Source organism: Gouania willdenowi, chromosome 17, assembly GCF_900634775.1.
Source record: "Gouania willdenowi chromosome 17, fGouWil2.1, whole genome shotgun sequence".
NCBI classification, from domain to species: Eukaryota; Metazoa; Chordata; class Actinopteri; order Blenniiformes; family Gobiesocidae; genus Gouania; species Gouania willdenowi.
Window position 1 is genome coordinate 11,724,455 of NC_041060.1, and position 26,869 is coordinate 11,751,323.

Consider the following 26,869-nt stretch of genomic DNA (forward strand, 5'->3'; position numbering starts at 1 on the left):
TAGTGTCTCGAGGAGTTTCTTGGTAAAAAGTGTTTGAGCCATAACTGTTCAGGCATGTTTAAATCATTGCATTTCCTACATTACATCAGTAAAATAATAAAATCTCTGCATACATGTTGTGAAAATGCAATTTTGAGCTGAAACTTTTGAGAAAACCCTGATCAACTGAAAGGACTAAAACATCACATTCATTCATTACAAAGCACGAATCAAAAAAAAATTGTCATGACTATATTTAATGAGAAAATGTACAATCCAGAAATAAAATTAGGCCTTACACTATACAATCCCTGAGATAAGATAGTTTACCCAAAGAAATACTAAAATATGACAGTATTTACTACACACCTTTATTTAAGCAGTAAAGAACTCCAGAATAATAGAAACAGTCCCCTGACTACCCAGCTCAAGTTGAAAAGTAATGAATAATAAGTTTATTTAAGACACTAATAATTACAACTAAAGATCATTTGGTCATTTATATCAGTGCTTTGGAAGGAACGAGATTTATTTGGAACATAGTAAGACTGCTCATATTTTTCAAAACTTGGTTTCATGGATGGAGCAGTGAATTCCTTTTTCTCCATTCACTTAGATTTTTCATCTCGTTTCCCCATGATGCTGTAAACAGCCTTGGCTAACAGAACACTCCCAGTGATCCCAGTAAAAGCTGCAAAGCTCTTCCACATGCTGGCCGAGGCCTCGTGTCTGTCCATGAAGCTCTTGTGATCTGATGAGATGAGGATGAAAGCTCGACCGTCGTGTGGAGCCTGCAGCTTCATCTCATTCCCGGACTCCAGGACCACCTCTCCGAACCCCGTCACCACGCTGCCCACGCGCAGCATCTCCTCCCTCTCCTCCATGGCCCCGGGTTTCTCTCCACTCAGGCCCTGCAGCAACACGTCCACCACCCCCTCCACAGGGCGACGCACCCTACAGTGAACCGTCTCCAGGTAGGACCCAGAGGCCTGCAGAGGGTTCAGCACCTTTATAGATATGTCAGAAATGTAGGCCTGATGGTCCACCAAACTAAATGGGACGGCGTTGTTGCTTTCTTTACGAGATGTCGACCGAGAGTTCCTGAAGAGGAAAGAAACAAAAGACAGAAAAATAAAATTAAGTGTGAAAAGCCATAGGGTGAACTAGGCACTCCCAAAGTTTGCTTTAATCTAATCTAAGTTGTTGTTCTCCATCAGGTTTAAACATTTATTTATGTCTTTATAACAAAGACTTTAAAAAAACATCTTAAATCAGTGATGACTGAAATCAATCACCTTAATAAGCAAAGTCAGCGTTATCAGTACGCATGCGCGGCGCCCGGGTCAGAGTTCACGACTACCCATGTTGTCAACTAAGCCCTATAAAGTCATACTATCTTTGTGGAACAACCTACTATTCAAGTATTTACATTGCGTAAGGTCTTTTTAAGGTAATATCTCAGGTTCCCATTCTTCAGTGCGTGAATGGTACATGTGGCCAGTGGTCCAAGGTCCTCTTTTCTGATGAAAGTAAAGTGTGTCTTTCATTCAGGAATCAAGGTCCAAGGGTTTGGAGGAAAACAGAACTGGCCAACAGTCCAGTCCTTCTCTTTTTTTCTGCAAAAACTGAAAAGTAAATGGTGACTTCTTTTTGAGTGGAATTATGGAAATTAAACAACTTTGCCATGGAATTTTAATTTTTTGGAAAGGGTCTGTATATCGAGAATTCTGTTTTGGGGATATAGAAAATTACAATGTCACCTGTAATTATATATTCTATTAGTATAGCTTATTTTTTTATTGAAATCATTGTTTTAGGAATCGCAGCTTTCGCTACATCTCATGACAGTGTGAAAAAAACAGTTTAGTGGATTTCTGAGTGTGTCCTCACCCAGACCGTCCCCTAAACAAGCCACACTGCAGAACTCACTCACACGTGCTGTCCCTTATAGGAGAAAAATATATAAATATTGAGCCTGTGAACGTACCAAGTCTTGCTACGAGGATTCCAGTATTTCCATTGTTGCTGCTCTGCTATCTTCTGCACTACACCAAGGCATTGTGGGACGTACGGACTGGACAGAGATTCCCCGTCAGCCTGGACCCGACCTGTGGACACAACAAATGTATCGTTACTGCTGCAGAGATCTGGGAGAGGCAGACACACAGGAAACCTTTACCAGACTGACAACATTAATACTTTATTACTCTCTTCCTTTTCAACCAAACTGATACAAGCTCTCCCTTTGATGTTCTCACTTTGATTACTCTCAGTGAAAACCTAAACATCCTCCTAGGGGTGGGCAAAAAAAAAAAATATCAATTTATTCGATTTATCAAATTTGTTGATAAAAACGATTTTTATTTTGCAAATTCGAGTTTTAAAAGAAATACAATAATTTTTCTTTTTTTTTCCCCACCAGTTTTTTCAGACTTTTTCGCGTTCCGTCCTTGTGGTTTACCGTAGTGCGATGTGAGCCAGCCCCCTCTTTGTTTACCCTTTGAATAGGCTATGTGTGTGTGCCACAGGCATGTTTAATTTTTTATTCGCACTATGCTGAGATGCTAAGGGAAGAGTTTATTATTTTTTTAACTGTAAGGTTATGGTATAAAATATGTCGTTATCTGTTTTCTTAATCAGAAAATTTAAGCTACTGTGAAGTTGCTGTTGCACTTTTGCTTAAACCTGGGTTAAAGCTTGAAATAGTTGAATGACAGAGCCTCATTTATTTTTATTTAGGGATTGTTCTATGCATTTTAACAATCACAGGACAGGACAATCACAGCAATAAAGATGCGCTTCTGACAATATATTTGATGTCTAAAGTCATTTAAGTACATTGAGAAAAAAAAATTAAAAATCGAATTGAAACTCAAATTTTTCTTTAAAACAATCAGAGATTTTTTTTAGGCCCAGTCCTACATCCTCCTGGGGATGAAACGGAGCAATTTAGTTGCATTTTAGATTCCAAATATTTTAGAGACTACTGATCATTAGAGAAGATTTTATATGGGTATATATTTATATAATGAAACAATGAATTTAGGATTCAAGGATTCAAGGTTCTTTAATGTCAAATATGCCCCATGTTAAACATACAGCACAGATGAAATAGCAATCCCCCCCAACCCCCAGTGCAAACCTGCAGTGCATAAAAAGAGCACTTAAAACACACAACAAACACACAAAAAAAAAAACAACTAGCAATACTATACAACAAATAACTTAACTAAAGACATAACAAATAACGAACAACAATGAGGTAGAATGTGGATAAATTACTATGAGGTAGAATATAAATAAATTACAGTATTAATAATATAAACAGAGTGCAGATGAAGTTAAAAAAAAAGTTTACCAAGTTAGTCTAATAGTTTACTGTATATTGACACATTACCTAATAAGCATAAATATTAGTTATTAGTTCAAAGTATTTTCTTGTCTTAAATTATGCATTTAGGTAGAGTTAGAAATTTAGATAATTAGAATCATTCCTTTTAAATGTTTTGTACGAGTGTTAATGTTAGGTGGTTAATGAGCACAATATCCTGATCCAATTCAGATTATTGAAGTCTTGATTTGATTTCAAACCTATTTTTGATTTTTTTTTTTTAATTATTGCCAATTATTTATCGTTCATTTGACATCATCAGCAGCTGCTCAATTATTTGACTTCTCCTTTGAAGAACACCTCACAGCACCTTCAATATTGTATAGCATCATATTGTAATTGAAATATTCAAATTAGGACTCACGAAAAATGTAAAAAAATTGATCTTTGGAAATTGATAAATCCTTCTGCAGCGTCAATCAAATCAGGATTAATAGTTTTGGTCACACTTACATTACGCTACCATTATCTGTCTTTAGCATGAATAAGGTGTTATGAAGGCTGTCATTAAGTGTCGTTCGCTAAATTATGACACCTTTGGAGCTATGTTGGCATTTTGTGGGTTAGGTGGAGGGATCTAGTGACATTAGGGTTAAAGGAATGAAGGGTTATGGTAATGAACAACACTTAATGACACATTATTCATGGTAATAACACGTGTCATGTCATAATAATGACGGCATAACATCAGCCTTATGTATAAAACTTCAAGTAAAGTGTGACCTTGTTTTTTTGGAACAATTTTATGAATTTGGTAAAGCTAAACTTAACTTTGTGTGTATACTAGCTTCTTTAGCTATCGTAGTTTTAGAAACTGTAAAACTACAGAAGGGAAGCCAAATCCAGATTAAAGATTGGGAGAAAAACATTTTAAGCATGTCATAAATAAGTGTTCTGCATCATGTAAACATACAACAGATATTATTATTATTATTATTATTATTATTGTGGATGTTAGTCCTGTAGTTATTCTTACCTTCCACAGCTACATATTGTAGTTTCTTGTGTTGTCTGGCCTGCAGCTCTTTGAGTAGCTTCTGATTCGGTCTAAAAACAGGGATTTCCTGTATAATGAGAGCACAGTCAGATGTATAAAGCGTTTAAACGCGATGTTGACACTGTGTGTGACAGTGATGCACCTGCCTTCAGCTTCTGTAGCTCCTTCAGCTTCTCTTTGTATAAATATAGAGAAACACCAGAGAGGACAAAGCTGGTACCGACGCCAACGAACAGCAGCGGGTCAGCCATAACTAAAAACTACTATAAACTGAAACGTTCACAAAAACACAAATACCTGTAAACATACACAGGATAACTACAATACATAAATAAAAAACACCGCAAAATGTTCACATTCAGGTAAAAAAAAAAACATATTAGTAGACTTACCAATAAAGAATACCTGACAGGTAGCACGCAACCCTGACCCAAACTGAAACAAAAACAACTACTTCAATTACACAACTTTCATTTCCGGGTCTGACACATACGTCACACATTATTAGCCAATTGGATGTAACCAGCGTATTTTTCAGTTTTACCACAAGATGGCAGTGTTTTATACGGAGCCAGTTTGACCGTGGATCAGGTGGTAGAGGGTCGTCTTCTGATCGAGAGGTTGCGGGTTCGATCCCAGTACCTGACTATGTGTCGAAGTGTCCTTGGGCAAGACACTGAACCCTAAGTTGCTCCCAGTGGTCGACTAGCGCCTTGCATGGCAGTCCTGTCCCATTGGTGTGTGAATGTGAGAGTGAATGGGTGAATGAGCTGATATGTAAAGCGCTTTGGGACTACTTCAGTGTGTTATAAGGCGCCATATAAATCATTTGTCTCTTAACTTTTGTAAACCTTACCTTTAATCTAGCCCAGCTATAGGCAACAGGCGACCAGGGGTGGGTGGGGGGGGTCTGTGTGTGTGGGCGTGGGCGTGGGCGCACGTGCGTGAGAACCCACAGAGGAGATGGAGAGAGTGCCACACGGCAACCAGGAGGACAGGTAGCGAGTCACACACACACACACACACACACACTCTCTTAAAACATGCCCTCACCACACATAAGGTATTTGTAATAATAATAAAAAATAAAACCAAAATTAAACAATATTTATACAAAGAGTACACAAAACAACAACTGAAATGACTCCAAAAGCACAGAAAATGAGTCCAAAAAAACATACATTACAGAAAAATACACCAAACGACAGCAAAAATATGACAATGACTCAAAATACACAAAACTTAAGTATTTATACAAAAAAATACACAAAATGATTTTAGAAATGCACAAAAAAGATACAAAAACACACAAAATGACTCCAGAATCACACTACAATGGCAACAAAAAACAATAATTATACAAAAAAATGCACAAAAAGACAACAGAAAGATACAAAAAATACACAAAATTACTCCAAAAAAACATACATTACAGAAAAATACACCAAACGAAAAAATATGAATATGAGTTAAAAAAAAAACAAAACGTATTTATCATGTGCATGTCTCATAGAATTAAACCAGGAAAATTGCACACGCTATTTTACTTTGCACCCACAAATATACCCCTTTAAAACATTACAGAGTATGTACACACACACACACGTCCAACCTTCAAACACATACTCATTTGGCCATAATTGACAACTCTACTTAAGCTCCCACTATATGAATAAGGGCACTGTACTAGTTATTCTAAATGCTGAGATGAATTTTGATGATGTGCCCCTCAGATCACATAATCCCCCTCCCCCACTGTGTTGCCCATCTCCTAAACCCCATCTCTCTCTCTTTCTCTTCCAATGCAAACTCAACAAGTTGTCACTATCATAAACTTTCCATACATGCCAACCTATAGTTGTGCATTCCATACACATATTAGTGAATATATTGTCATCAATATTTGCAAGTACTTCTTACTTTTGTGCTGATTGGGTTAAAAATGTTTTTTATTATTATTATTCGAACATGTTATAAAGGAAAATACAGATATTTTTATTGGATGGATTACATGGATTACCGTTTTCATTTCCCTTTTGGCAACTTCACTTATTTATCTTAATTCCCTGCTTTATTCTCTTTACGGTCACAGGAGTCTACTGATGCTATCACAGCTCTCATTGGTCAAAAAGGTAAACATTGTACCCTGCACTCAATGTCATTCCAGGGCCGTTTCTGGCTATATGCAGACTATACATATGCACAGTGCCCCATGAACCACTAGGGTGACCCCAAATTCACTCTTATACGCCTCATTTGAGGAGAAAGTGATTGCAAATAAATGTAGGATTAAAAAAAAAAAGAAAAAAACAATATGTAACTAATCGTACCATTTCATTCTGATCACACAGGTTTTTCTTTGAGGGCCAAATATTTAACTTTTGTTATTCTGTAACATATAAGTGGGTTACCTATACACTAAAAACGCTAAACATTTACTGTAAACACCAAAAACAAATATACCTTTTGTTTATGTCACAGCATTGACTTCAACCTTTGGAAACTTAAACATGCTGGCTGTAGAACACTGAAAACACAATGCTCAGGGTTGACACATTTAAATACTCACAACTGACACAAATGTCTGGCACAGAGCAGTAATGTGGTATTAATAATGAATTCTAACAATGTGGAATACTTTACATTTCAATGTTCATGTCTATTTGAAAGTTTTAGTGAATATATTGTAAATTAGGGATGTCCCGATACGTTTTCACTTCTGATACGATACTGATATTGCAGCCTTGAGCGTTGGCCGATATCGATCCGATACGATATCAGCGCGAATCATACATATTTTTATTACTTATTTTGTAGTGTGGAATGTTAGAAAAGCTTGATCAAGTGATGTTACTCAAACAGAAAACAATAGTCAACAATTCAATTTCACTTCAGTTATTTTTTACTGTCAGTATATGGTGGGAACAACTGAGGGCGGGGACAAAAACAACGAAAAACTTATCAGAGGGCTTACTGTATATCGGAGATTTTAGATGCAGTCTGATAAAATTTGATATTCGTTTTCTGGCTGATGTCGGACCGATATCCGATGTCAGTATCGGATCGGGACACCCCTAAAAAAATGATGTTTTTTTTCTAGTGTACGTTATTAATGACATTTTAAGTGTGCACTGTTAAACTATCTGTCTTTTATTATTTTCACCTACTTGTCTGTGTGTGGAATTACGTCTGTTTGAGAAGATGAAGCCAAGTTTTTGCATCCTGTAAATGAATCGCTGTGAATGAAATACAAAGCTGCTATGTTTGGTACTCGTCCCTCTGATGAGGAAAAAATGGTTAGAGTTTTATCTCCACCATGGAAGTAATATTTTCAAATTCCTTTATTTATTTATTTGTTTGTTTGTCTGTCTGTTATCAGGATTATGTCAAAAGTACAAGACCTTATGCAATGGAAGATTCCATTACATTTTGGATGGGATTTGATCAATATACTAATTCTGGATTACTTTAAAAAAAAAAAAAAAAAAAAAAAAAAAAAATCCCTATCTCTCATCATTGGCAAAATTTCAGAAATTCAGATCTCGATTTGTAATTATAACCAATGTTATGTCGAGTTGGTTCATCAATTACCCAAAGGAGTTTAATCCAGATCAGATCTGGATTGCATATTTTATTGCAATTTTTCTTAAAAATGGGGATTCCCATACATTTGGACCTACTGTATGGTTATTAATGGGGATAGAAATGTCTTCCAAGCCTTTAAAGTGTGAGTGATCAAAGTGTGATCAGGATCATTGATCCAGATAACTGCCAGTATTTGACAGAGAGGAGATTTGTTGCTTGGTGGAGGTTTGTGCTCTCTGAGTGCTCTGGTTTCTGCTACTGTGATACTGATTAAAATGCTGTTATAGTGATTCTTTTGTGCCTCATAAAGTGACACATGTCTACTCCTTAGCATCTCTGCTGATCAATCAATCAACATTATTTGGCGCCAATAGGGGCGATTCAGAGTGCAGCATAATAGACATACAAGACACAATAAAACACAAGAGTGATACATAAAAAAAAAAATAACAACATAAAAACATGTAAAACGTAACGTAAAAACAATGAGACAAATATAAATATGAATCCAGCAAATGCTGGCTTGTTTGAGCTCGATATGTGACAATGACCCAAAATGTAACAAGACATGAATTGTTATTAAAAAAAGTAATAAAACAACTGGTCAATAATGTAAGTTACGGTTTTTACGTTTTGGACTCAGTATCTTTGTTACGTTATTGACCAGTTGTTACGTTTTGGGTTTTATTACATGTTTTTTTTTTTTAAATTATTATAACAATTAGGGTCTTGTTACATTTCTGGTCATTGTTAGATATCAGGCTGAAACAAGCGAGCATTTACTGGATTTATATTTATATTTGTCTCATTGTTTTTACATTGACTTGTGTTTTACATGTTTTTATGTTAGGTTTTAATGAATATCGGGCTCTAACATGGCTCATGTGGAAATGTTTTTTTTCATCATAACTCTATATTTTGTGATGAGAGCCATGTGATGACTTATTGTTTTATTTGGCTCTATATAAATAAAGTTGAATTTAATTGCCTTATGCCCTGCAAGAAAAAGGGATTAAGTCATTGATTGATGAACATCTGCTTTGCTTTATTTCCCTTTGAACAAGTAACTGTTCCATGATCCCTCATATTGAACTCGTTTCTCCCATGCAGAGTGAAATTCACTAACCAGTAAATCTTCTCGGGCTGATCAGCTCCAACAAACATATAATATAACCATAAAACAAAGTGTCAGAGACACTAGCTTCCTTTTTCTCCCCTGCCTTGTCCTGTGTACTAAAAAGCAGACTATGGTCTCTGTGCAAACACTTTCCCACAGTAAATATGCACCTATCACAAAGCTGTGGTCATATCTGTTCATGATATTTGCTGTTCGAGGTTGGTGCCACATCCCTTTTTCTGTGATCCATGACGTGAAAGTAGTTTCAAGAGGTGTTTCACTATAGACCGCCTTAACGTAGTCGCTCCTTTGTTCCATTATTGCTCTTAAGTCTAAATCCTCGTTCAGACAGACTTTATAACATTCCTCTTCAGTATTTCTGTCCTTGACATTTCACTTATCCAAGCAGTGACGTTGGTTTGTTTTTTGTGTTGGAAAATCTTTCAGCCGTCAAACCAATGCAGCCTTGTTGAAACAATGCAAGTAACAGAGATGAGGTAAAAACTGCCTTGAAGCAGAGGCCAAATAAAGAGAGAATGGAATAAGGAGAGGAGAGTAATAACTTTGACATAATCTCTTCTCCGGGAAGTGATTTGTTGGTGTGTCTTTTTTTCTCAACTGAGAAGGAAAAAACAAATTCCCAGAATCCTTCTGTCTTTCACAGCTGATATTTGTTTTGAAGTTGAACGTACAGCCTTTGGCCTCTCCCCTGCACGTCCCAAAAGTGGAGAGTGAAAATCCATATTTACAGTAATAGTGTGGCTTGCCAAGCTGTTCATATTCTATCGTCTTTTAAAGGATCAAAGACTGGATCAAAGACAGGTAAAAACAAGCTTTTTTTTACCCATTCATATATAATGCTCCACAATTACTGTCAAGATGGATTTCCACATCTCAGCTCTCCATAAAGGCAAGTTTTCTCAACCTTGGGGTCAGGCTCCCATTTGGGGTTGCGAGACACTGGGAAGGGGTCGCCAGATGCCTTCAAGAAACTAAGAACTACACCAAACTTGCAATATTTTAACCCATCTTCATCACTTTTTCTTGCCATATTTGTGCTCCTTTTAATGCATTATTTTGACATATTGGATTTGGAAGCATGGAATATGTATTGAAATCTCAGCTACCTGCTCCACCCACTGAGAGGATGCTAACCTAGGCTCATTGTGGGTTAGTGGAGGCACGTTGACTCATCATCTTAAAGAAGTGTTGTTATCCTTCATTCACAGCACGTTTGGATTTTGTGGGATTTTCTAGTGTACATAATTTAACATGCACTTACTGTATGCCTTTTTGACTTTTGTGGAGACAGTATTGACTCTTTTCTTTAGCTGCACTCTCTCAGTTTCTGAGAAATCTATGTTTATGTATGATTCTTTTCAAATGAGAAAAAATACCTAACTAGTCTTTTACTGTGATCCAATGCCGGTGTTCATTCATATACATTAATGTATATAAGTCCCTCCTCCGTCCTATAGACCTCGATACAAAAGGAAGCGATTGCTGAGTGCGCCCAGCCAATAAGCTTCGACTTCCTGTTTTTGAGACTGTCAATCAAAGTAAATGCGGAACTGTGCACGGAAACAAGACCGCCCGTCACAACAGCAAACAATATGATTATGGCTCTTACCTGACCCATAGATCTATATCAATGCGACCTTCCTATGTTCCGCGATGCGGTGCAGAAAAGTAGAGGCGTGGCTTTTGGTTGATTGGCAGAGGAAGTGAGGCGGTTTAGGGCGGGACATCGAGATGTTTTTCAGAAACTCCGGATATCGGCTTTAAATGTGTCACATGTTTGTGTTTTGTTTGATTTTTTATCTGTTTTAATTTCCCTCTTGTATGCTGCAGGGACTGCAAAGAGAAACTATAGGGATGCTTTAATGTGGTGAGCATCTTTAATAAATAAATACATAATAACATGCTGACTAAGGCCTCAGCCAGCTAATAATAGCAGTGAAAATAAGTTTCATGCTGTGAGATGTTGGATAGTTTAACACACTGACCTTTTTGTGATTACCAGGTTAATGAAGGATTAAAGTGTGACTTGTTTCAAGGAGAAATTAATGATGGGTGGGTTAGCAACACACACACACACACACACACACACACACACACACACACACACACACACACACACACACACACACACACACACACACACACACTGTGCACGCTCAAACACATTCACACAGCTTGTGGTTTCCCCATCTTTGATCTTAAATCCCAGCCTAATGAGTTTGATGTATCCTTATAATTACCGTCATTGCACTTGTTAAACTTTCTGGGGTTTTGAGTGACGCTTTACACAAGACTTAAGGAAGTCTTTCAGTTGTGCAGAAATGACAGGAAACGCGTACTTTCTACATTGATATGCAGGGTTTAGTCGTACTTTAATGAGAGCGCATGAGGTTAGGTTACCACCATGTTTTTCATCATTATGTTGGAATGATTTATGATTGCTTCCAAAAGATTGCCAGGTGTGCTGGGATTATAGATTATAGATGACATGTTGCATGTTTTTAATCTTTTTCTGGCTGACACTTCCACCACACCTTTCATTCGTCGTTATTATGGTGTAGGTTTTATTGAAAAAAATATTTTGGAATTTTTTTACCTTAAAGATAGCAAACATTGCCCTATTATTTACTTCTACCATCCATTAATTAGGGCTGGGACAATACCATTTTGTCCCGATTCGATTTTAATCCCGAGTCTGGGGTGCCGATTCCATTTAAATTGCGATTCTGATTTTAGTATTGCTATTCTACAGTGAAGATTATCATGATGTTTTCCTTATCCAAACACATAAGTTGAATCCTAAACTTCCAAAAAAAACAAAAAACAATGCACATCACATTCAGTTATTCACTGATTTATCATTATTTATTCAGTGATTCATTAATATTTTAGACTGAAATAAATAAAATAAAACCTCCATCAGAAAGGACGTAAACAACATGTACAAAAAAACAAATTTGTACATAATATTTTTGAAACTTTTAATGTCCATCAAGCTAGTGCTTTGGAGTGTCTAGTTATTTGTGTAGGAACAGGAGCTGCTCAACATGCTGGTAGTGAAGATGGGCCTCATTTTTCTGTCCGAGCCTTAGTTTGAATATCTCTCTTTCCCCTCATACTGACGACGGAATAATGTTTGTTTGTGTGGAAAGCCTGATTTTATTACATTCAGAAATGATCAGCGCACATTAGTCGTCATCATCATCAATGTCATCAGTGTTACACCTGTTGTTTACTCTGTAGTGTGATCAAACTGTGGCTATACGTTGGACAGTGTTAAAATAGTCGACCAGCGTGGACATCATTCTGACGTCTGTCAGAGTTTCATTAATATGCTGCAGCTGTGCGTGCGTGCGTGCGTGCTTGCACCGCAGAATCAATCAAAAGTATATCCATACTTTTTATATAAATCGTACAGGTGCAGGTTTAATCACGGTTGTTGGTTTGTCTGCTAAAGGGAAATCACAGCTGCTGCAAGTCTTCCTCGCTCTGCAAGTCTTCCTCATGTTTGCACTCACTTGTTGGTGCATTACCACCACCCAGTGGTCACCCACAAAAATGTGAAAAACACACAAAAAAAAGCAGAATCGATTATTGAAAGCGGCACCCAGAAAAATGGCCATAAATCGTAAAATCGTTTTTTTTCCCCCCACCCTTACCATTAACGCAGTTTAATGTGTATTTCTCACCCAAAGATAAACATTGCCTTTATGTACCCAAAGCTCGTATGTAGTGTTTTTGCTGTTAATGTAGATGTGATTGTTTTTTTTGTTTTTTTTTTGAAGATTCATTAGATTTATTATTAGATTTCTTCTTAAATGAAAATTAATTTTTTCACTTTCTAAAATCAAACAGAAATTTTTTTTTTGGTGAAACAGAACGCTTTGAATTTTCAACATTTTAAAAACACATTTTTTTCAAGAGAAATGGCACACTTATTTTCCTTTTTTTATTTAGTGAGGGTAAACTCATAGCTCTAATCCTATTAATTCATAGGTTGGTGAAATTTTGAATTTGGAGTTTAACACTTGACCTTATTATCAACCTAGTAGCCCTTCAAAAACCTGTAATAGTAGCTCAGCTTTGTCATGAAGTTCTGCTCGTCAACTAGTAAATGACACCTAATTTTATTTTTACTCCACAGTTTCTCTAGTAATGAAATTAGGGCACAAAATGTAAAAAATGAAGCCCAAACACAAATGGGTGTCACACATAGTCAGTGCCTCCAAACAAAGCCTGTTCTGTTTTTAGTTAATCTGTAAAACACATAATTCTCATTTGTTCACACTAAGCACTGCCTGAGGCTCTATGACAGAGTTATCATCTGACTAGAGACAAACTCACAAACATTCCCAACTCAAAGTCAAATAAATACCATCATGATATATCCTTTTACCACCAATATTTGTTTAGTACACAATCCATCAATATCACGCTATGTCAAACATGCCCCCCCCCCCAAAGAAAACACACAAAATGACTTTAAACAAAATAATTTACACAAGAATACACTTGACTGCAAAAGTACACAAAATGACTCCAAAAACACACAATACGATGACAACAAAAGCACAAAATGAAAGAGAAATATGAAAAATCACATGGAAATTTACCGAACAACAACAAAAACACACAAAACGACAACAAATACAAAGAAAAATTGACTCAAAAATCACAAAATTACAACAAATATACACGAAATGACTCCAAAAACACAAAACTTGACAATAACAAAAACATGCAATGAGAGAGAAACATGAAAAATTGCATAGAATTATACGAATACACACAAAAATGACTCCCAAAATCACAAAATGACTTATAACGCACAGAACAACAGGAAAAACAAACAAAATGACTTGAAAATACACAAAATGACTTAAAAAACACACAAAGCGACAACAAAAGTATAAAAGAAAGCAACAAAAACGCAGAAAATGTGAGAAAAATACACATAATGGACAAAAACGCTCAAAATGACAATTGCACAGTTTTTTTCCTGTATTAATGCTCAGATTGAACATTGTTATAAGTGCTGACATGAATGTTAATATTGTGGCCCTCGGATGAGACAATACGTTTTTCGGCCCCCACTGTCATATCACTTTCCCATCCCTGCTCTATATGCACAAGGGTTATCTAATCTGAGAACAAGCAGCATGTTGGCTATCACCTACTCCATGTTTGGAAACTCACGGACAGAGATTTTTATTGCATGTAATCAACATGTACACATTCCCTTATATGGTACAAGACAGTGAATGCATCCATTTTCATGGTTAAGAGAAGAGGTCATGGTTCCAGCTTGTATGTGGTCGTGTTGGGTGATATGGAACAGCATGGTTGTTATTGCTGGGGTTTTGTTGACATGCTGCCAGTTTGAAGTGTCAACTTCAAAGCATATTTCATGCCTTTGTTGAAGAGAAATCTTTGGACCAGATTTGATACAATTCATGTGCATTACATCAAGATTTGGCTTGTGAAACAAAGCTGTGCTTTGGCAACAATTGATCCATGTGGTTTACACCAGTATCAGCTGGGATAGAAAGTAAAATATGGTCTTAGTATTCATAGCCAGGTGTGATTACTCACTGCAGTATTTCTGTATAAATATGTTTAAAGAGTAACTACCGTAAATAGAAATGTGTTCGTTTTGCTCATTGATTCTTGTCCAACTTTTGACATTTTAGTCAAAGTATTTTATTTCGTTGTATTTTGTTGGAGAAATGTAGGAGTGCTTTTTATGGTTTAAGGTGCGTTCACACCAAACGCGACTTCAGCGTCAAGTAACCTCCCTTAAACGACTTGACTTGCGCGATTCCAGCGACTCAATCGCGTGATCTGAGTCGCTGGAAGTCGCTCAAAGTTGAAAATGTTTAACCTTTCAATCGACTTCGAGTGACGTTGTGTCACGACATCCATTCGGCAATGAATGTTTCCCCACATCACTGGGGTAGACGAGCGGGCACAAAGCGCCACTATGTTCAAGCGACTTATCTTGGGCGATTTAAGTAGCTATAGTCGCTGAACGCACCTTTATTTTGACTATAATGCTGGAAGCAGCACCAGGAATAATTTGGTAACACTTTACTTGAAGTTGTATAGATAAGGCTGACAATACTCTGTCATTATTATGACATGACATAATCATTAGCTTGAATGAAGTGTCATGAAGGCTGTCATTAAGTGTCATTCATTACCCTAACCCCAGTAGATCCCTCCACCTAACCCGAAAAATGCCAACATAGCTCCAAAGGTCATAATTTAGTGAAAGGTGTCATAATTTAGCAAACGCCTCATGACACCTTATTCATGCTAACTTCAAGTAAAGTGTTACCAATATTTTTTCTAAGCTTAAGGGTCATTAAACGTTACACTGGTACAAATAATGTGAAAGCAAGAGACACCGCAGACCTGAGTCTGACACCAGTCTGCACCAGCATCACCTTGCCATTTGGAAAAGGTGTTTTTATTGCCTTTATACGACAGGTCATGAAGGGTGTAGGAGTGGGAAGTACTGGTAACTCACAAAGTAAAGTTCAACCCTGCACTTTCTCACAGTGAGACCAATGTCTTAACAGATAGTCCACTAGGGCTGAACGATTAATTGTATTTACAATATTACTGCAATATCATAAAACGCGATTTTCTAACTAATTTTCAAATTTTCTTGCAAAGGCTGCAATTGTATTGTTTATTTTTTTTGTTACGTTTTTTTTTCCTTATACTGTCCTGTTAAGTTCAGACAGTGTTTAAGAAGTGCAGTCCACATGTTTCCATGTTTCATGAAACGTGAAGTTAGTTCGATATGTTGAAGAGGTGAAGCCACAGATTTGTTTGCTTTATTGTTGTAATCTGTGCTTTGTTTCAAGTTTATATAAATCTGTAATTGTTTATTGTGAAACAGATTGATTTATTGCGCTTGTGTTCATTGAAAAATACATGACGAGAAGCCCTTGAAAAATCGCAATATTGAGGAAAAAAAAAAATCGCAATTAGATTATTTTTCAAAATCGTTCAGCCCTAATGACCACTGACTGGATTCATACAAATATTACCTCTATAAGACTGTTTTTATTTTTCCCCGTTGAATATAAGTGAACGTAAATGGCAGGTCAAAGGGTGTGGAGCCTTTCAGCAGACGTTCCCAATCTTTTTCGGATCGTGACCCCATTTTGATTTCTGGTGACCCCGGTGACACTTTTTTCTTCTTCGAGAATTAATTTTTAATCATGTTTGTTATGGGAGACCGTGGCTCAGTGGTGGAGCGGGTCGTTCAGAGTGGGTTGGGGGTTCGAATCCCGCTCTATCCGAGTCATTGTCGTTGTGTCCTTGGGCAAGGCACTTTACCCACATTGCCTTGTATGAATGGGTATGAATTGTGCATGAATGTTGGTGGTGGTCAGAGGGGTCGTAGGTGCAAAATGGCAGCCACGCCAGGGCAGCTGTGGCTACATTGTAGCTTACCACCACTGGTATGACTGTGTGAGTGGCTGGTTTGAATGAATAATGGTTTCTGTAGTGCGCTTTGAGTCTCCTTGAAAAAAGCGCTATATAAATTCAATTATTATTACTATTATTATTATTAGTGTGTTACAAATACACAGTAGCTAGGATTAGTGCAAGTGACAAGATGTGCCACCTCAGATATTTTTATACTGAATTTTATTTGAATTTATATTTGAGCAAGGTAAAGTATACAATACAGTTGTGTAATATTGTGCATGATGTGCTAATTTGAAATATAATAAAAAAAATTAAAAAAAAAAGAAAATATATTTTAATCAGTAATTATTATTATTATTATTATTTTTTCACCAATTAGTAAACATTTCAGACGACACCGTTTTAATTCCGGGCAACCCCGAGGTTGAAAAACACTGCGTTAGAACAACATGTTTTCACATCATCAACTACAAACACAGTTGGTGCTGCTTATAGACTCACATTTGCAGCCAAACTACATAAAAATGACAGGTTTTCATCATTTGCATTTATGATGCAGAAGCCCTGTATTTGCTTCCTTATGACTTGATGTTTACAGATAACCTGTCATTGTTGGTTGTTCAAAGTAAAGAGCTCGAGTGGGAGGAGGAGAAGGAGCAGAAGGAGGAGGAGGAGGAGGAGGAGGAGGACTTCAGGAGCGCAGCCTTTCACTTCACTCAGTGCACAATACAGGACAAAGTCAGCAAAGAAAGCTTCTGTGGAGTACAACTATTTTCAGCTCAATACAATCCTTTAGCTGCTTCACCAACAACATTTAAAGCCCTTAAACCATTTTTTAAAGGATATGTTGCTTTCTATTCCCAGAGGGATCCTCCTCCTCATTCCCTGCATGCTGCTGCAACCTGTGAGTATCTTTCACTTTATTCATGCTTTGAACCTCTTTGCAACTATGTATATTTTTGGGAGCTTTTATTCTTTTAGTTTCAACCATGAAGGAATTTGAGACCCAGCGATGTGTCATCAAAAAAAGAGAGAAAATTCATTCAAGCAGGGTGCTCAAGCATGGAAGGTTTAAAGTCTCTTCTGAGATAGAAATTGTGCAACTTCAGCGTCATTTCCTCAATCCTTCAGACACTAAAAGCAAAAAAAAAAAAAAAAAACTGTATAAAGTGCATGTCTATCATGACTTTCTCTGTGTTTCAATGACACTCCTCATCATTAGGCTAAAGCTGACTCACAAACAGAAACAATGAGGTGTATCTGAGTCTCACAGGCAAACTCTATGGCAACAGCCTCTTTTCTCAGTTTCTTCTTCTGGTCAAACTGTTTCTAGCAAAGAAGTATGTGTGAATCACGCTGTAGAATTCACTATTTGAGAATCTTCACAGACTTTCATTGAAGGATATTCCCAGTGTGGATATAAGGATAATAATCATGATCGTTTTTCTATATCTCCATGTTTGCTTTCACATGCACTATAAGCTGCCCTCCCATTCATCACAGTCACCGTGTTGTCCATTGGGGAAGTGCAACAGTGGCCTAAAGCAAGAATAAAGTCACCTTGTGTGCAGGCTGGGGCCATAAGGGCCCGTGATGTATCTAACAATAGCCGTATACATTCAGGCTGATTAATGCCTTCAATGCAGAGACTCATCCACCTAAGTAAGACCAATAAATCCTCCTGTAGAGATTGTGAATGAAGCCTATGCTCCTATGATTGAAGCTCACTGCGGACAATAACATCATGCTGGAACTGATAAGGACTTTTTATTTATTTTTTATCACAAATGGAAGACTAGGGTCAGGTTTAACGTGTCACTTATTTATCTTTTCATTTTAACATCATCATAAAGCAAAACAGCTGATTTGTGTAATTTATATTTTGTACCTTTTGCTCTAAAACTTTCACAGGGTAGCTTTTTTTAAAAAAGATTATTAATATTATTTCCTCTGCCATTTATTTATTTATTTTTTTGTCTGTTAGCAGGATTATGTCAAAAGTACTGGTTTTTTTTTTATTTTTTTTTTTTTTTTACCGATGATGGACGTTACGCCATAAATAAAATATTTCTTAAAATATTGACCATGGATTGGTTTGAATTATCAAAAAATCACTCTTTCATCACCCTTGGCGAAGTTTTAAAATTCATATCTTGGCTCATGATTGTTCGAGCAAGTGCATTTTGTCCTCTTTTTTGAAATAACATGTTAATGCTTCATTTATTCAGACAAATTTTTTTCAGAAAATCTACTTTGAAATTTACTTTAATCTCCTGACATGTTTTGACTGCCAACTGTCAGTCTTCCTCAGAGTCTACTGATTGCTTTGATGTGTCCTTATGACAGACGGAACTCATTAGGATACATCAAAGCAATTCAAGTAAAGATTAAAGTACATTTCCTGTAAAATAAAATAAGTTGTCTGAAGAAATGAAACCTTAACTTATTAGTTCATAATTGGCCGATCTTTATGAAATTTGACGCAGTTTTGTCAAATTGGTTTCTCAATTACCTCCACCGAGTTTCATCTTGATCGGATTTAGATTGCGCATCTCATTGCGATTTAAAAAAAAATAAAAATTGGTGGTGCTAATACATTCTCACCAATATATATTGTTATTAATAAGAATAAAAATTGTTTACAAGCCTTTAAGGTTTGAATGACCCTGCACGGGAACAAGTAGATCTGAATGAATGACTGAATGCTCACTGAGTTTGTGTCAATCAAACAGGAAACAGTCCAATGTAGCTTTACTTTCCTTGGCCTGAATTCAACCATAAAGGAAATCTGATACTGTACATACATGGAGTAGAGTTTCTACTGTCATCACTGTGGCTACAGTGTTGTTCATCATCTCATTGCACATGTATGATTTATTCGCTTCTTTTATTCAAGCTCTTATCTACATTATCTCCTACTTATTATTATTATTTTTTTAATTTAAGTAATTGGTTAACCATGTGACAGCCTAACATAAATGTGTGGGTGGAAGGGGATAAAATGATAGCGTGTATATGGGACACTATCTAAAAACAGCAAAAAACTTCTTTGGGAAATCCCATCACCATGGGGATGTAATCTTTGAACTCATTGGACAAAAGGAAAACTTAAATCAACCAAAAATATAAACCAGTTTAAAAATCAGTCAATCTTTTTTTGTTTATAAATGCATTTTCCTTCTTTTAAAAGAAAAATACTGTCATTTAATGTTGGAGAAAACGTGTTCGTTGTTTGAAAATGTCAACTTTACCTCGTGCAAATTGCTTAATCTGTCAAAACTTCTCCTTTTTGTAATATTCAAACATTAACAGAAAAAGAAATGGTGATGATAACATGCACGGCTTGCACGCTATGGTATCTACTGTAGTTCCAATTCAGCTTTCTGGGTTATTTGCCCAAATATTTGCAACACCTGCAGGTTTTTTTTTTTTCTTATTACCGCCCACACTTTTTTAAAAATGCTCTTGCAGCCTGTGGATTTGCACAGAAAAGCACAATCTAAGACATGTTTCTATTTTTTCCCCAGGTGCTCACTGTGCAGAACCAGATGTGTGACATGATGAGGGAAATAGACAAGGAGAGGAACCTGTGCGAAGCCCAAAATGAAAACAAAACTACAGGTAGGTCCTCGATCTAATCTCTCTTCTGCTGTAGATTACATCTTGCATGGCCAAACAGATGTTTTCTTTTTATTATTTTTGATTGAAGGTCATTCATTGTCACTCGTGCTGAGATTCACCCATGTGGTCAATAGGTTTTCAAGTGGCTTTTTAAACATGTTTCTTTTGCACTGTTTGCAGTGATCAAAGCTCACTCTACTGATGTGTTGTTGTGGTTAATGCAGTTTAATCTACGTGTTGCTAAGAGAGGCGTTGGATAGTCTCAGTGCCACATGTGGATCTGCAGTAATGATAGGGTCGCTTTGAGCCTCTGTTTCCTCGTCGTCACTGAAACCTGGTTGTTTGTTGCAGAAGGTATTAAGAAATGTCGTTGGCGTCATTAAAATTGCATTATCATCTTTCATTTGGGTTTCATCAGGTATTTAAAGATTTTATTATTTTTTTTTAATATTTCCAAACAGGGTTGTGGTCAATTACATTTTTTAAATTACAATTACATTTTCAATTACCCATGTTCAATTATGAATTTTTTTCCACAAATAAATTACAATCATTATTTTCCACCTGAAAGCAATTACAATTACATTCTCAATTACTGAAGTTCACTTACAATTTTACTAACTTTTATTTACATAGCGTGATGATTGTATGCAGTTTTTTTTTGTGTGTGTGCAATGTCATTTTAGCATTTTTACATTTCATTTTTTTGTCTATTTATTATAATAATTTACGTAAAAGCCCAACCAGGGACAAGAGTTACAATTTATAAACTTTTTGTACAAACATCAGTTATATTCACAGTATTAATTGTTAGTCATTAAGATTTTATCGTCCCTATTCCAAAAAACTACTGTTATATTCTAACTCTAACCCCCAAGTGTGAAAATTCACTGACAGCTAATGGGAAAACTTAATATGAAACATATTTTATTATTTAACTACTTATGTGTAAGACATTGCGTTGAATTAAATTGTAATCTAAAGTTTTTTATTTTTTTATTTCCATGTTAATTACAATTACAAAGTTAATTTTCTTAACTCAATTCCAATTATTATTATCCAAATCTGTCACCATTGTAATTATGATTACAATGGTGACAGATTTTTAAAATTATATGTATGCCATGATTGTTATTAATGATCAAGTCCAAATATAATTGACCCCAACAAAGACACGTATCTGTGTGATGGATTGGAGGCTTTACTATTGTTTTGGTCTGACGTTCCATCCTGGAAAGACAGGCTGATCTGCTGGATTCAAATAACATCGTCAGCGTGTAATGGACGAGCCTTTTTGAAAGTCATCATATGCTGCATGTTGACACCGGTCATGAACCCAACGCCATCCTGATGGCTGACCTGAGCTCACATTGGTCTGCAGGCTTCCATGGAAACATTCAGAGCTCCACCAAATCATTTCATAAATACGTTTGTGGAAAATTCACTTTTCCATCCGATTGCTTTTTAAAGATTGTTTTTATTTGCAATATTTGGATGGTTTTGTGTGTTTTCACCCCCACAAGGATGCAATGCAACATGGGATAAAATCACCTGCTGGCCCAGCGCTGACATCGGAGAAGTGGTCACCATCCCCTGCCCAAAATATCTCTTTTACTTCTCTGCTGACATGGCTGAACGTAAGTGTTATTTTGCAGTTGAATTTTCCCCCCATTTATTCATTTATTTGAATTTTTTTGCTATAATTATGTCTCTTAAAATAGTTGACGGCCATAAAGAAAGGTGATTTTTATAAAGTCAACTTAAGCTGTGAAGACTTTGGTGATATAATCATGAAAACTTAAAATAATTGACTTGTATTTGAAAGTATATCATGTCTATTATGTGGTACAGTTCATTTTTTGGTTCCAAACAAATATTTTATGTGGTTTTGTCAAAAATTCATACTGTAATGTGTCCGGAGGAAAAAGCTCATGGTTCCCAACAGAAAGCCAAGTATGCAAATAATGAATGATTCTCCACCACAATTTGATCTTCTATTTAATTTCTGTGAATATTATATTAAACTATTATTTTTAAAAAACTATTATATTTGGTGTTGCTGTGGTAACAAGATGAGACGATCTCCTGTAGAATTCTGATTTAAGATCGTTTCATAGATTTCATTACCATAATTTGGCCTCGGGTATCCACAAGCATAGTGCAATTTTAAAAAAAAAATGGAAAAAGTTAGATTCTTTAGTCTGCATTTTGTTCCATATCTTGCAAAATTATTTTGGCGCAAATGTTTAGAGGTTGCACAAGACACTTGAAAATTTCCTCCTAAATCATCTTCTGGGTGCCAAATCCTAATGCAGGATTCTAATATATACTGTAGTTTCATGATGTAAAGAAGGCTTTCCAAATAACACATATCATTCTTGTTCACAGTATAAAACTTTTCCAACACACCAACATCACATTTCTACCAATAGGTGGAGATTATGAAGCAGGTGTGTGGTGTATTCTAGTGAATCTTTCATGATGTCATTCTACAGTATTTTAACACATCCATCCATCCATTTTCATACCCGCTTATTCCTGTTTATCAGGAATGCGAGGGTCTGCCGGAGCCAATCTCCGACTCTCATAGGGTGCTGGGCGGGGGTACACCCTGGACAGGGCGCCAGTCCATCACAGGGCAACACAGACAGACACTCACTCATTCACTCCTATGGGCAATTTAGAGACTCCAATCAACCTTACAGTCATGTTTTTGGATTGTGGGAGGAAGCCGGAGTACCCGGAGGAAACCCACGCAGCACAGGGAGAACATGCAAACTCCACACAGAAAGAACCCCAGGGCTTGAACCCAGGACCTTCTTGCTGTGAGGCGGACGTGCTAACCACTAAGCCACCGTGCGCCCTGTATTTTAACCCTTTTTATTAAAACAAAATGAAACAGTGCAGCTAAGTGACGTTATACAGAAAAAACAACAACTTCCCTTCCATCTACACTCTGTGGACACTTTTTTGTACATCTGTTCATTTTCTAATCTGACAGAGCTTCAAAGAAAAATGTTGCTAATTAAGGAGAAGTAAACCCATTCTGTCCTGAGAATTCTGCAGCTTAATTGCGTTGTGTTTGCGATGTTGTTCCCAATGTTGTTCCCCATGGAGTTTTGGAGTTTGTGGTACTGCCAGGTTTGTTTAATGCAGATATGGAATTCTACATAGTCATCTGGGAACAAAGCGTCAATCTTTGGTGTATGCCTGAGGAGATGATGTGGATTTAAATGTATTATTAGGAACCAGGCACGGTTCTCAGCCTCACGTGTGCATGTGTGTGCATGTGTGTGCATGGACGCATTTGATGGCTTCAGGAACAAACCTGCAAAGAAGAATTCCATTCCTTCTGTAGCCCCAATATGATTGAATGCTTTGTTTTGGAGTTCCACTCAGAGGTGTAAAGAGTACTGATATTTCCTATACAAATAGAAGTACTGTTGCTTCATTGAAATTGTACTCAAGTAGAAGTACAAGTAAGTCATACATAAAATACTCAAGTACAAGTAAATAATAGCTCAATTAAATAGTACTCAAAGTAAAAGTTCCTTTGATTCCTTTAATTCATTTTCCGCAAAGACATCTGTATAAAATAAAAGGTTTGTCAGAATGTACAATTATTTTTTTAAATAAAGTAATTCAAATTCAATTCAAAATAAGATCAATTCTCAATTCAAAAAGTCTAAAACAGTGCCAAATGTGCCATGTGAGTAACAACATAATAGGTTGAAACCTCAACCTGAACCCAAGAAAGTGGCTGGGCTGAGAATATATGGATTATATTTAATGTGCCAAGAGACCATGAAACGGAAATAAAGAAATAACCACAAAAAAAAAAAAAAATCATAATTTAGTCAGTGACGGTTGGGTGTAGAAATGTAACAAATTGCTTTCCTTTTTTTAAAAGGTACTTTAAGAGTAACTAACTAAACCCCAAAACCATTTTTTTGTGCTGAATACAAATGTATTTGGGTATGAAGTAGTGCTGTTGATTGATCCTGGTCCAACTCTCAACATTTTAGTATTTGTTTGTTTGTTTGTTTTTATTTCATTCAAGACATTAAATATATATATATATATATATATATATATATATATATATATATATATATATATATATATATTCCTCCACATTGAAAAAAGAAAAAAAATGAATGAAAAGAAGCAGAAAGAAGTAAAATTTATAACATCTGCCCACTCCTTAAAAAGAAAAAAAAAAACATTAAACAAAGTCAAGCTGCAACGCAGACATTGTCAACCAGACAGTTACACTTCTGTCTCATATCTCTTCTTCAGCATAATACATTTTTTTGTGTGCCATATTTATATTATACTACTTCATATTTACGACACAAATTCCATCAATTCTTTTTTATTTTGTTTAAGTATCCATATATTTATACCATTATATACATATTATATATTATAACTGTCCGAGGTAAAATTGTTGTCCTTCTTTCTTATACTTACTAACAATATATGATTTAAAAAGCTTTTTAAACTGGTTTTTGTTGGTGCTTTGTTTTATTTCATCCTTTATGCCAGGGGTTCTCAACTGGTCTCACCCTGGGACCCACATTTTGCCATTTTTTTTTAGAATTCAACCAACCAAATTTAGTTTTTCAAAAATGTCTGTTGAAAACATAAATATGTAATCTTTTTTTAAAGCATAAATCTATATATTTTCCTGTGCAACATGCATTTCACAGCATGCCTGTCATAAGAAAAGTTTCTTTAAAAATAAAAGACATAGTAAGTATTTATTTATTTATTTTTGACTAGCTGTCCGCGACCCACCCAGTACAGGTCTGTGACCCACTTTTGGGTCCCGACCCACCGGTTGAGAATCACTGCTTTAGGCAGTTCCATGGTGTAACACCTGCTATTGTTATACTATTCTTTTTCAATGTTGTTCAAGCATATTGGATCTTGAAATGTAGTTTTCCTCTTAAATTCTATTTCCCTTTCTCTCTCTAAAAATCTTTTCTGCAACCCTTTTGGAAGTGAACCTTTGCTTGCTTTATAAATCATTTGGACAGTTTTGAGTTGGGTGAGATCTCAGCTATTGGCTGAGAATAGGATCATGTGATGTTGTGGAACCATCTTGCATCACAAACGAGCACTTTTTGCCCCGCCCCTTTTATAAAAACTAGCACCTGTGGGTTCTACAATCTGTGATGAGTAGGTTGGATTGAACGAAGAGTGAATAGAGGTATATAGAGTGAATAGGTTGTTAATCGGTGATTTTATAGTATAGACTGGGCGTGTCTTAACTGTTCCAGGAGCCCCGCCCATAATCAAGGCATTTTTTTGAATTTCTATCCTAGTGGCCGGTCAGGAGAAAGCAGGGGTTTATTTACTCTTTAAGTACAAGTAAAATGACTGATTTAGAAATATACTCAAAAAAGTACAAGTACCCATAGACACAAGTCAATTACAGTAATGTGAGTACTTCTGGTTACACTCCTCAAATATTGCTATGCAGAGATATTTCCACCCTGATAAAAAAAAAAAAAACAAGTTGGTGAATTTGATGCAATGCATTAAACATTTTGAGCTGAAAGCCTCTACCGGGTCAGGTTCTGTTGTCTGACATTTGCAGCTTACCTCGTCCTCTGAGGTCACGCTGTGAGCAAACTTATCACCAGATGTTCTCCTACCTTTTGTTGCTCTTTGATCATGGTTTGGGTTGCAAATATCAGCTGTCTATGATTACAGTGCGTAATGCTATTGCCCCTCTTCGGACAGGGTGAAGGGGTTCCTGTTGCTGTGATTGAATTACTACCTTTCTCTGTGGAATTCAGCACTATATGTCTTTGTGTTTATCATCAGCGTGTCCAGACCCAGAGCAGAAAGAAATATGACGGGCAGGAAACTGTGATTTGATCCAGATGGTAGATAGTGTAACCTGTGAGTGGATAGCACTCCAGGGAAAAGTGAAGGTGGACAGATGGGGAATCTCCTGATTAGTGTGTTGAAAGCAGCAGAGGAATATTTTCACTAACGTTTCAGAGATTTGTTCAGAACAGACCGTGTAGAGGACTTTCAGGAAGCTGACGTGGTTAAAGTGGCCACTTTTGATATCGATATAAGAATGAATTATATGTGCTGGTGGAACCTGCTCAGGACTTAATTAAAACAAGATGAATGATAGGGAATCTGTGCGTTAGGGATGTACATATCAATATTCAGCACAGCTGCTGTTTTAAAGCAAAAAAAAAAAAAAAAAAACAGTTTAGCTTGTCTACGGTTACTGCTCTCACTGTGATTTATACTAAACAGAAATAACATGTGAGGCCAAAGAGGCGACTAAGGGTGGGACAATATATCATTCAGTGAGATATTGCAATATTAAAACATCACAAGATATAGAGTGGTATTACGATATTGTTCAGAGGGAGGTTGAAGCCTACCTTTTCCATCCCTGCTACGTCTGTCCAAAGCGAACGTGTCTTTTCAACTGCAGGAGACATGGGCTGTGTTCGAAATGTCATACTAACGTACTACTCATACTAAGCCTGACGTCAAAACTAGTATGTAGTGTGTTCACATTAGATCAGGGTTGGCCAATCCTGGTCCTCAAGAGCCCCTATCCAGCATGTTTTAGATGTTTCCTTCTTCCAACACACCTGATTGAAATAACCAGGATCGTTATCAGACTTCTGCAGAGCTTGATGATGAGTTAATCATTTGAATCAGGTGTGTTGGA

The 26,869-nt window shown here is 36.4% G+C and overlaps 2 protein-coding genes across 2 annotated transcripts in view; one reads left to right on the top strand and one right to left on the bottom strand.

The window, feature by feature from the left end:
• Positions 1 to 206: 206 nt before the first annotated feature.
• On the bottom strand, positions 207 to 4,842 carry mul3 (mitochondrial E3 ubiquitin protein ligase 3). Its single transcript, XM_028473561.1, has 5 exons — positions 4,760 to 4,842; positions 4,514 to 4,637; positions 4,347 to 4,434; positions 1,967 to 2,087; positions 207 to 1,080 (listed from the first exon to the last, which is right to left on the bottom strand). The coding sequence occupies exons 2-5, from the start codon at positions 4,616 to 4,618 to the stop codon at positions 588 to 590; spliced, it is 807 nt and encodes a 268-aa protein (XP_028329362.1). The 5' UTR covers positions 4,619 to 4,637; positions 4,760 to 4,842; the 3' UTR covers positions 207 to 587.
• Positions 4,843 to 9,784: 4,942 nt separating this feature from the next.
• The window catches only part of LOC114478753 (vasoactive intestinal polypeptide receptor-like), a 36,945-nt gene continuing 19,860 nt past the window's right edge, over positions 9,785 to 26,869 (top strand). Inside the window, exons 1-4 of the mRNA XM_028471976.1 lie at positions 9,785 to 9,891; positions 17,135 to 17,440; positions 20,064 to 20,157; positions 21,681 to 21,794. Of these exons, the coding sequence (XP_028327777.1) occupies positions 17,381 to 17,440; positions 20,064 to 20,157; positions 21,681 to 21,794 (268 nt within the window). The 5' untranslated portion in view covers positions 9,785 to 9,891; positions 17,135 to 17,380. The remainder of the gene's footprint in view (positions 9,892 to 17,134; positions 17,441 to 20,063; positions 20,158 to 21,680; positions 21,795 to 26,869) is intronic.